Here is a 12,380-nt window from a genome sequence, read left to right on the forward strand (position 1 = left end):
CAATGTTCAGGAGTACATTGCCATGTATAGTAAAAACTTCAAAGCTGGAAACACATTACGCCAGCTGAAAACATTGATATTTTACTATGTTTGCATTCTATTTGAAAAATAACAGACAGAAGAAAAGGCGGGATTATTTCCCCATTTCTCCTACAATTTTTGTATTTTCTAATTTATGATGTAACTCGTTATAATTTATTGCTCCTTTCTTTACCATACTTCAAAATAGTTTATTTCCAGAATCAATTTACCATTATTACTCTGTTATTACCGACCGAGTCGGTAGGACAGCGTAGCTGTGAACTTGCATCCCGGGGATAGTGAATTCGAATCGCACTGACGGCATGGTAAAGATAGCTATCTCGTGGTTACACATTTTCATACCAGTCTACGCCCGCTTCCTTCCCAATCGTAGTTCTTTTCCATCGTTGCGTCACCGAAAACCTCGGATTAGTGTCTCAAAACATAAGTTCACAACCTGAATAATGAGGCGTGAAATGTTGTAAAATAACGAGTTAGATGTGATTCCAGCGAGAAAAAAGGGTGGAAGGTACCCAGCACTTTAATACAGGATAATGGAAGAAATAATAAGGGAAAGAATTAGCAAGCGAAAGAAGCAGAAACAGTCCTCATTTATTTCAGTTGGTTTTACGCCGCACTCTCGCAGATAGGTCTAATGGTGAGGATGGGATAGGAAAAAGTAAGGAATAATGAGGAAGCGGCCGTGGCCCTGCCTGCTGTGAAAGTGATAAACCACGGAAAACCATCTTCAGAGCTACTTGGAATGGCGTTCCAACCCACTATATCCCGAGGGCAAGCGCGGCCCTCACCGCATGGTTAACTCACTCGACCATTCCTCAAAAGTACTGGAAGCTTGGGATGGAGTATATCTGTCCCCTAGACATGACAAGTGGTTCAGAAACTTGGATAATGGGAAAAGATCTAAAAGCAGGATCCAGATCAATGTGATGAAACAAAAATGGATAAGATAATAAATCAGATTGCTAGAAAACTACCCGAACACATGTCTGAAACTGCACTTAGACTTTACCCGTGTCATGTTTCCTATTATTGAAAATTAATATGGGGTAGGTCCACCCTTCGCCTTTATGACGGCTGAAGACACTTTGAGCGAGGTGTCTGCATGTCTGTAGAAGAATGGCAGCCAACTTTTTCTTCAAGAGCCGAAACCAGAGGAGGTAGTGAAATTGGACGCTGGGGTCTGGAGCGAAGTCGACTTTCTAATTCATCTCAAAGGAGTTCCATTGCGTTCAGGTTGGAACTCAGGGCAGGCCAGACCATTTCAGGAATGTTCATATCCACAAACCGTTGGCTCACAGAGGCAGCTTCATGACAGGGTTCATTGTCATGCTGCGTCTACACGTACGCAGTACTCAGTGGTTTAAAACATGTCCATATCCCTCCGCATTTAGAGCTTTCTTAAGCGTGATAATATAATTTCGTGTGGCTATTTCTAGCCAAGTGCAGTCCTTGCAAGGCAGACCCTCCGATGAGGTTGGGCGGCATCTGCCATGTGCAGGTAACTGAGTGTTATTGTGGTGGGTGGTGTGTGAGTTGCAGATATGTTGGGGACAGCAGAAACACCCAGCCTCCGGGCCACTGGAATTAACTAATGAAGGTTAAAATCCCCGACCCGGCCAGGAATCGAACCAGGGACCCTCTGAACCGAAGACCAGTACGCTGACCATTCAGCCAACGAGTCGGACCTTAAGCGTGATAAGGGGACCATATCCTAACAAGGAAATACACCTCCATACCATAACACCACGTCCTCCGTGCTTCACTGAAGCTGCAGGCATTCTCCAAACCCCAGCCTTCCATAGCGTGATTCATCGCTCCAAATCACTCGTTTGCAGTCATCCACTGCTCAGTGGCGTTGCTGTTTACACCACCTCAAGCGTCCCATGGCTTATGAGCAGCATATCGACCACTGTATCCCAATCATTTTAACTCGCGGTGCACAGCCATTGTGCTGGCTGGACTGCTGATAGCACTTTGGAACTCACGAGTGATTCCTTCCGCTGATTTCTTGTGATTCTTTACAAGCAGCCTCCGCAATGGTTGACGGTCCTTGGTCTTGGTTTAGCTGCGGTTCTTCCTTCGCGTTTCCACTTCACAATCACATCACCAACAGACAACTTGAGCAGCTTCAGAAGGGTTAAAATGTCCCTGATGTATTTGTTACTCACGTGACATCCAACGTTCGAATTGACTGAGCTCTCCTGACCGACGCATTCTGCTGCTACTGCTTCTCTATTGACAACACAATACTTGTGGGTCCACCTCTCGTGTCATCCAGGTTTCAGTTCCGCATTACATAGGGGTGTACGGATACTTTTGATCAGCTACTCTAGATAGAACTACTTCAGGAGAAGATAGAGGAATCAAGGCTTAGATGGTATCAACACCTGAAAAATACCCAGGAACGTGCATGAGATGGAAGTGGAGGCAGGAGACCAAGAGACAAACTGCTGAAAGCAGTGGAGGGCAGGATGAAAAAAATACAGGAGAGTCCTGGACCAAAGTGACGACAGACAGAAGAAGAATAAGAAAAAGAGGCTCAAATTCTAAACAGACCTGGCCAGTGCTTGTAAGCCATGCTAGATGAAAATTATTACTCTATTATTATTATTATTCCTTCTTCGTTAGGGTCTTCCAGGGACAACGAGACAGTTCCAACACTTCATCCTTTGCTGTTCTTTCTTTTTATTTCTCCAATTCTCCTTCATCTGCTCACTGTGCCTCCTTTTCCTCTCCTCGGCCCATTTTGAGCCCATTTTCTTTCCCTCGACCTTCGAATCCTGCAGATCAACTTAGATGCTGTTCTTGAATGTATGAGGTGAAATGCATCGTATAGCTGTTGTGCTCACGTTACAACTCGATCCCGATTTGACTGTCCAGTGACAGGTACTGGTGGACGTCTTCCCCCACCTTCTTCTAAGGAGCTGTCTGTCTGTCAGTACAACATGAAACTGCTTGTGACTGCTTGTTCTGTCAATCCATACCTTTTTGTTCCAGTACACTTCACGGGATGTGGAAGGTATGTGTAGTACGCTGTTTGATCGTTGATGAGACCATGGCTGACCAGTGACTTCAGCAACCTTGTCATATCACTGGGTGTACTCATGGTACAGCATATGTTCTGTATTTTTATGCCTGCGTTGCACATCGTAATATAAGTAGAAGTCCTTAGGTACATCTTGGTACTTAATGATGTACTGTCGGTAGTTCTTTACGGCTACAACTTGTTCTTAAATGGCTATTTGCACCAAAACTGACCGCTGGTATTAAGGCTCCAGTCTTCTTCTCTCCACCATTCATTTGCATCAAAATGGTCCTTTGTCAAACTACTGTCATAAGTAATTGGTGGATGCCTGGACGTTGACGGGTTGCTATGCAGATCAGGGATGTCATTACGAAGAGGCTGGTCTGGGTCTCCTAAGATCTTGATGTATTTTCGAAATAAACTTGACGATGAATTGTAACGACGAATATTACTCTGTTCCAGAGATAGATGCTCGCGGGTTCCACGAGGCGGTGTTTGACGGAGTTGGAGACTACATGCCGGCGTGGCGGCGAGAGAAACGTGACCCCTTGGGCATAAACTCCCGAGGCTTCCACGACAGCGTCTTCGATCGAGACTTCGGCTCCTTTCACACTGTAAAGCGGGCATTGAGGTAAGAATGTACATAATTAAATTGGGAAACTTGGTAAATCAACCTTTGTTCCAAAATGAGTCCTTGTCGCCATTTAATTCTCAACACTATCCTCTAGTTTCGAACAAGATCAAAACTACTTCCATCCAGAGAGAAAAACTGACTCTGAAAATCACCTAAGCACCCTGTCTTAGATCAAAGGCTTGATGTGTTTCCTTAGGAATACGTACAGAAAATGCTACGCCAAGTTAAAATAGAACAAGTTTCCTACCAGTGTACAAGTTTGTCGAGTTTTCACGAGGTTAACTCAGCTGTTCTGTTCGGGTCTATACGACCCGAAATGAACATACACGTCACTTTTACCATTTTAAATACCGATGTATGTTTATGAAACTTGGTAACTTTGTCTGAAAATGGAAGAACAGAACATGTTTTAAAATGTTTTGAATAATTTAAGTAGTTTGGGCATAAACTTTAATAGTTACGTATGAATCTTCGTAGTGAGTTTTACGACCGGATGCTCTTCCTGACCTCAACCTCATCAGATGAGTTAAGGAGATGAAATGTACAACGTGATATATGATAGTAGGAAGGGAGTAGGCGAGACCCAGTGCCGGCACATAGCCTACTCCTATAGAATAGCACAATGTTCAACATCTCCATCCGACAACGGGCGAAACACTGCAGAGAGGTTTGGAACTGGCCCCAGGCATTTGGCGCCCAATCTAGTGATTAAAAATTGTATTCCACCAACTCGCCTACCCTGCTGGCCAACATTCTGATGCTGAAAAGCGTTCTCGCCAAAGTGACTCGAATACCTAACCACGGTTTTAGAACTTTCACAGCTTAACCACCTGGTGAGCTTTTCACAAAACTGTTTCAAATGTTCTTTATCTAACATCAACATTTCAAACGTACTTTTATTCTAGCCCTGACAGCTACTTGTTGCCACGACTGAGCATGTCTTAACTACGGCCGACTTCATGCGTCGCTCTAGCTAGCTTCTTACCGGCCTTGACAATCGGGTCCACGCATGGAAAAAATATTGACTTTCACTGCCCATTTATCGTAATTTAGAGTTATGGAGAATTTTATGTAGGTTAATGCTCTTTAAATGATTAATCCTAAAGGTTACTTTCGTTGATATTTGCCAAAATAATGCCGTGAAATGAAACTGCGGAGAGATGTCGTGCGATTTGCGGTCTATTTCCTGCTGCCCTGCTTACTCGTAACTTATGCTTAACTTTTGGACACTAGGCTCCTTAACTGTGAGGAATAATAGTAATCGTTTTTGTTATCATAGCTTTTAGATACATAGCTGATCTTACCACAATACTTTTGTCTTCTGATGTCAATCTTGAGATTATGAGTCATTGTTCAATTAGAGTTTTAAAATTCTTCAAGTGCTACTCTCAGGAAGGGGACTGGACAAAACATAAAAGTCTTACTTTTTTCAATATTCGTTATATGGATAACATAAATATTTTGACAAACATGTTTAAATTTTAATTTCAAATTATATACTTTCAGATTACATTTTATTCATACTGTGCCCGACATAGTCAGTCTACGAACACGAGACACCCCAGGGGTGCTCAGTTCGGTGGCTGTAGGCTTATAAAATAAATGAATGTGGCAGGATTGACATAGGGTTCATCGAATAAGCACGTTCCAGGTATAAAACAAATATGACACTTTTATTTAATGAAATGAAATATTGGCCATCCTGAAATCTGTGATTATGACTATGATCGCTACGTTATGGAATTTAATATGGCTCTTGATGTAACAAACCTAGGTGCAAACAAATGGGATGGTACACGGCAGTTGTTTTCCCTAACATTCTAACAGAGTATTTTTACATGGTGAAATTTTTTTATCGTCTTTAAATCATTTATTTAAAGTTGAATCAAAAATTTTCATTCGGAAAAATGAGGTCTGGGCCAAGCCTTCATCGACAATCTGGAAAAATGCAGTAATGGTAAGAACGAGTATAATAAAGAAATATCCAAGATTCAAAAAGTTAACAATTATAGCAAAAATAAAATTTACAGTCGTTATCTTATCAATTTTGTAATTATAAAATGAAAAGTTGAATTTGCCTTGGTTTTCTCTAAGTTAATCCGAGACGTCGGATATACCTGTTCACGTCATCTCACATCTCGTTTCGTGAGAATTAATACTGAACTTTAAGCATCTGATCAATAATTAAACAAAATAAAACGCCTTCTGGGCTTGCAAACGTAAGTAAATGGGGAGAATATCATCCATGTGGCAATCCCGTCCACTATCAATCGATAATGTCAAAGTGTCACATATTTTCAGAACAGAACACATAGAAAATAATTTTCTAACTACTAACAAATTACTACTTCTACAGCTAACTACGGAAATTGTCAAGAAGACTGTGATTACCAAGAAGAAAATATCTACACTATGTACATGTCGACGAGTGTCGATCAATCATATTACTCTCCTGTTAACAGATTTATTGAGTTACATCACGATTGAGTTACCTCATGAGAGCGAAAAATTGCACCAACGAATGAGCTTCCATAGTCACGAATCAAATATTATTTAGATATTTCGTCGAGGACCTGTTCTTCAGACCTAAGGCCTTCTCGAACGTTCACCTGTATCTTCAACTTGAAATTATTGAATTACTTGAGAAAAGTTGGGATATTCCCACGAATTAAGAAGTACATCGATTAACATGGACTTTCATTTTCTTCATCTGAAGACACTAATATTAGACTACACTGCATTCATCGCGAATAATCCATTAACATGTGAAAAGCTCAGTTTCACGAAGATTCATGTCATGCACAATTATTCCATATACTCCACACGTACAGTGTACTACCATGACGACTCTAATTTGTCGCATCCTAATCTCAAATATGTGTAGCCATGAAATATCAGGACCTACCATCGTCCTACAAATACCTAATATCCACTTAAATGTGTCTCGATGATTAATTACTCTAACTAATTATCACATGCCCCCAATGCACATATTCACATTAAATTCGTATATAGAATTCAGACTCAATATCCCGATGACACGTTATCTCAAACACGAGGTACAAGTAGAAGTTCCATTACAAGAAAAATATTGAAAATATGGACGAAATATCCTACCATTAAATCCATCGGACATAAATTAATTCATATTCGTGACGAAATTCACTCAATAAGCAAAGATGGTGTCGATAACACATGGATAACTCTATCAGAACCCTCACTGTCAAATTCATGGCCACATGGTCATCAAGCAATCGCATGTGTCAGTTTTTACGACATATTCGAGCAAATATACAACCATAAAATGTGTCAAAATACCTTGCTAAGAAGAAAGAAAGAATAGAACAAAACTGCATAGAACATATATAAATGAGACGTAATCGACTTAACTTAAGGAGAAATCTTCACGTCTGGAAGTCTGGGTTCTCAATCAGCCATGCTAGGATGAAAGAATCTGCATCCCGACGCTGCCGACGGTGGTCGATAGTTTAGAACTTCATGGTGAAGCACTGGTAATCCATAATGCGAAGTTCCGTCCTCTTCTGGAAATGATCACGTCCACGTCTTCCGCGTCCACTCGTGAGAAAGCTGAAACTTACACAAAGTGCTTTAGAATAAACTCCAAACACACACGTAACTGTATTTTGGAAATGACACGTACGTAAGGGATTAATATCTGCACATTCGACGTCTGATCACAGCACTGTTCTAAGTTGAATACAATTATCAGAGGTGTAGAGCACAGGAGTGAAGCCACTATTCTTGACGAGAGTATTCACGACGTTCCACGCTGAGCGACTGCAGATGATAGTCCAGGAACACGTCAGTGAGTGTGAGAGTGAGTACTTGTATCACATGACTTAAATATCGTGTCTGGTGCACATGCACGGAAGTAAAGTCAATTTAGATACTAAATTCTTCTACTGTACGAATATACTACTTCATTACCATTTTAGCCACAAGGTCGTGTAAATTATTTCAAAATTTCAGTTTTTAATTTATACCCTCTAAATGTGCTATTTTTTATCCAGTTTATTTTAATTTAATCCTTGAGCCTTCCGTAAATATGCATGTCACGCCACCAAAGATATTATAAATATTTCATTCATATCGTTCCTCGCAATTACAGGTGACACGCGCTGGTATCTCTCTTTCTCTCGCCAACCTTCATTTTTTTTTGTTAGCCGGGCGGTCGCCCTCTTCACGTAAAAAAAACTCGTTCTCGTCCTCGCCCAAGGTCGCGCACACCCCATCTCGCCGACAAGCGAACACAAGCCATACCAACACCTGTCTATTCAGCTGTGGCCTCACGGTCACAATACCTTGCACTAGAATTTTAAATACCGGGTGACTTGGCCGTGCGGTTAGGGGTGCGAAGCTGTGAGCTTGCATCCGGGAGATAGTGGGTTCAAATCCCCACTGTCGGCAGCTCTGAGGATGGTTTTCCGTGGTTTCTCATTTTCACATCAGGCTGTACCTCAATTAAGGTCACTGCCGATTCCTTTTCCTTTTCACACCGTCACCATAAGACCTATCTGTGTCGGTGCGACGTAAAACAAATAGCAAAAAAGAAGAAGAAGAATATTAAATAAAACTCAGTGAGAGAAAAGTATTTTGAGTAAATACGTTGTAAACTGTTCATTGCCCAGGTAACAACACTTCATACTTTGGCCTTACCGTCAAAACAGTAATGGTTCTTACTTGTCAGTGTTTAAATGTTAAAGTGCGGATTATCTTGGATAAAAATGTGTTGTGTTGCTGTCATAAGGCAAATACGACTCCGCCTAAAAGATCATTCAATGAAAGAAAATTTAGCGGTAAAAAATACCCGATTAGCGCGATTAGTTACCACCCCCGGAGGCCCGGGTTCGATTCCTGGCCCTGCCACGAAATTTCAAAAGTGGTACGAGGGCTAGAACGGGGTCCACTCAGCCTTGGGAGGTCAACTGAGCAGTGGGGGGATCGACTCCCACCTCAGCCATCCTCGAAGTAGTTTTCCATAGTTTCCCACTTTTCGTCCAGGCAAATGCGGGGATGGTACCTAAATAAAGGCTACGGCCGCTTCCTTCCCTCTTCCTTGTCTATCCCTTCCAATCCTCCCATCCCCAACACAAGGCCCCTGTTCAGCATAGCAGTTGCAGCCGCCTGGGTGAGGTACTGGCCATCCTTCCCAGTTGTATCCCCGATCGGAAGTCTGATTCCGAAGGAAAAGCCAACCCTGGAGGGGTAAACAGATTAAGAAAGAAAGAAAGAAAGAAAGAAAGAAAGAAAGAAAGAAGATAAATACCCGAAATAGAAACGAGAAACTAAGATGAAAATGCTAACTCCGTAGTTTTGTCCTACTCTACAGAGAATTTGTGAAATGGTTGTGTCCCTTTGCTTTTTTTCCTGTTCGAAATACAAAACGGCACACAACAATACATATTCGAATATTTACAAACACAGTTAAAGGAAAAAATGAATTAAAGCATAAATTAAAATTCTTGTTTAGGACGAAGTTACAGTGAGATATCACTTCCAGCCACTCATTACATTGGTTCTTGTTTGCAGAAAATTTCTTCTCGAAGAAAAAATTCGCACAATAATGTCATAAATTGCAAGAATTGTAAACACAATTTAAAAAATGCAATCGCCACACTGCACAATAAAAAATTAAACTGACTAGCGCATAACTATCAGCTCTCAATATCAAGCCAACAAGCACCTCATTGCGAACACACTGCCAACATTTACGACAGCAAAAGAATATAAATAAAACTGGAAATGCGGCATTTTGCGATATACAGCTTCCTGTCAGTGATTAGGATGCCAGCGCTCCAGCGGCATTATGGTGAAACTTTCCAATTACAGCTTTATGTTGGGCTTCACAAGCAATTGTCAAGGCCGGTATAAAGAGCGCACCGAGGGATCCAGTCAGCCGTGACTAAATGAACCTCTTTCGAGACAATAAATACCATAGAAAGAGGAAATTTCTGTAGATTTTGAAAAATAAAAACAAAAAATTGAGGGTTTCACAATTTCAGTAAGTGTAAGGTAAGAAGAAGACAAATTTGGAATTCAAGAAGACAATCTGGACAAATACCGCATTCGTTTACGCGAAGAGGACTTAGTGATTGGAATAGTTTATGAAGCGAAATATTCGATAAATGATTTAGTTTCTTGAAATCGCTTATGGAAAGAACAGGTAATCAGCTGATAGGGAACCTGGGGCGAGAGACACTCTGTGGTACATGATTTTAGCAGGACATCATTAAAAGCAGTGTTGATACTTATTTCTAAAATACATTATATTTAATTTAAAATATTAAGAACAATTAAAGAGGACACATTAAGGAAATAGAGAGAAGCGAAAGAAGGAAAGTAAGAACGAAAGAAAGAAAGAAAAAGAGGTAGAAAATGTTTTATAAAGGAAGGTTTGAAAGTGACTCACACCCATGCACGTGACGTTTCGGAACCAGCGCCTTGACCACTTACTTTCTTCCCTGAACGCTAGCTTATAACTAACTTGTGTCTGAAACATGAAACGCAAAAATCTCAAGAATATCCAAAACCATTTTGATATGATTACGCCTTATTGCTGAGGGTAATCCGTAAATTTGTGTAACGTATCGTGACAAAATGTCTGACGAAAGTGACGTTAAATTAGTCGTAACCGTAGGCCTTGGTCGCCGAAGATGCTGTGACTGTGGATTCGTGTAAATAGTGTGTGGTGAAGTAGAAAGTGTGCCGTCAGTGACGTCACATTAGTCGTTACCGTAGGCCTTGGTTTCATTTATTTATTTATTTATTTATTTATTTATTTATTTATTTATTTATTTAGTGAAAGACATATTCACGATCATTAGCTTTTCGCAAAGGGAAAAGGTTGTTTGTTTTTTTTTTTGTTTTTTTTTTACCTATGTAGATTAACCTCGTGAAAACTCGACAGACTTGTGAGTTAGAATATAACTTATAAGTTTTATTTCTGCCAGTGTATTATTTGCTCTAACAGAACATTTCTGTTTGTCACTCTTCTGATCTATTATGAACATCTCTACTTTCAGGAGGCGTATGGCTGAGCAGGAAGAACAAGAAGCGACTCAACGTCGCAAGAGGGAAACGACAGACTCCAAGGAAGAAAAGAAGCGCAGTCCAGAGATGGGTTCCAGTGGATTCCATGGAGACACCTTTACGGGTGGTTTTGGTGACTTCTGGACCATGAAGAAGAAGGAGGCAGTGAAGAGACGACCGGAGATGGATTCATCTGGATTTCATGGAGATACATTCAAGAGCGGATTTGGTGACTTCTGGACTATGAAGAAAAGGAGGCCAGAGATGGATTCTTCAGGTTTTCATGGAGATACTTTCAACGGTGGTTTCGGGGACTTTTGGACTATGAAGCGTGATGAAGGAAAAGACTCACACCCATTGGGAAGGCTGGAACATAAGCGACGGCCAGAGATGGATTCTTCTGGATTCCATGGAGACACGTTCAACAGCGGCTTTGGAGACTTCTGGACCATGAAGAAACGTAGGCCAGAAATGGATTCATCTGGCTTCCACGGAGACACATTCAATGGTGGATTTGGAGACTTTTGGACTATGAAGAAGAGGAGGCCAGAAATGGATTCTTCAGGCTTCCACGGAGATACATTCAACAGCGGATTTGGTGACTTTTGGACCATGAAGAAGAGGCGGCCAGAAATGGACTCTTCTGGATTCCATGGAGACACTTTCAATAGCGGATTTGGTGACTTCTGGACTATGAAGAAAAGGAGGCCAGAGATGGATTCGTCCGGTTTTCATGGAGATACCTTCAAGGGTGGATTTGGTGATTTCTGGACCATGAAGAAAAGAAGACCTGAGATGGACTCAACAGGCTTCCATGGTGATACCTTCAACAGTGGTTTTGGAGACTTCTGGACGATGAAGAAGCGACGACCAGAAATGGATTCGGCAGGTTTTCATGGCGACACCTTCAAGAGTGGGTTTGGAGACTTTTGGACCATGAAGAAACGTCGGCCAGAAATGGATTCTTCCGGATTCCACGGCGATACTTTCAATAGTGGTTTCGGAGATTTCTGGACAATGAAGAGGCGGTCAAATGCAACAGCCGCTGCTATCAGCGAGTAGGATGTAGCATAAGTTTGGCTTCTCCCCGCCCGCTGCGCTGGGGTCTGCTGCCCATTTCCTCTTGCAATGCCGCCTTCTCCTGTACTTAACCTCAAGTTCTTCCGTCCTCCTCGCCCTGTCCTCTCCAAAGAACAACTGAGGCGGCCAGATCAACGTGGCGCAATCTCAAGTCGGCTCCAAGTATTGTATACACCGACAATGAATGTTATGTGAAGAGCATTAAAATGTTATAAAGCGTTATTTTTCAGAGAAGTAAAACCATTATTTTACAACATCCAGAGCACGAGTTTGAGTTCCCTCTTCCTTTCTTTCAAACATTATCCTGCATTAGGAGGAAATGAACAATACAGGATATGGTACAGGGTAAGTATTGGGAATGAACAAACAAATATCAAATCTATAACTACATAAAAGGCTATGTCCTGATTGATTGTCAATCAACGCCCAACCAAAATCACAGGACGTAAAGAAATGAAATTTCGGGGATACTTTTCTACTACAGTGTTGGTACCCACTAAGGAAGGGTTTAAAATATTGCACCCCTAAGAGTCAAATCCTAAAAGACAA

The 12,380-nt window shown here is 41.3% G+C and overlaps 1 protein-coding gene across 2 annotated transcripts in view; it reads left to right on the plus strand.

Annotated features, from left to right (window-relative positions):
* LOC136867495 (uncharacterized) overlaps positions 1 to 12,093 on the plus strand; it is a 743,927-nt gene extending 731,834 nt beyond the window's left edge. For both annotated transcript variants that reach the window (XM_068227105.1, XM_068227106.1), the window contains exons 4-5: positions 3,530 to 3,698; positions 10,745 to 12,093. In XM_068227105.1, the coding sequence (XP_068083206.1) occupies positions 3,530 to 3,698; positions 10,745 to 11,813 (1,238 nt within the window). In that variant the 3' untranslated portion in view covers positions 11,814 to 12,093. The remainder of the gene's footprint in view (positions 1 to 3,529; positions 3,699 to 10,744) is intronic.
* Positions 12,094 to 12,380: the final 287 nt, after the last annotated feature.

The sequence above is a fragment of the Anabrus simplex genome, chromosome 3 (assembly GCF_040414725.1).
Source record: "Anabrus simplex isolate iqAnaSimp1 chromosome 3, ASM4041472v1, whole genome shotgun sequence".
In the NCBI taxonomy this organism is placed as follows: domain Eukaryota; kingdom Metazoa; phylum Arthropoda; class Insecta; order Orthoptera; family Tettigoniidae; genus Anabrus; species Anabrus simplex.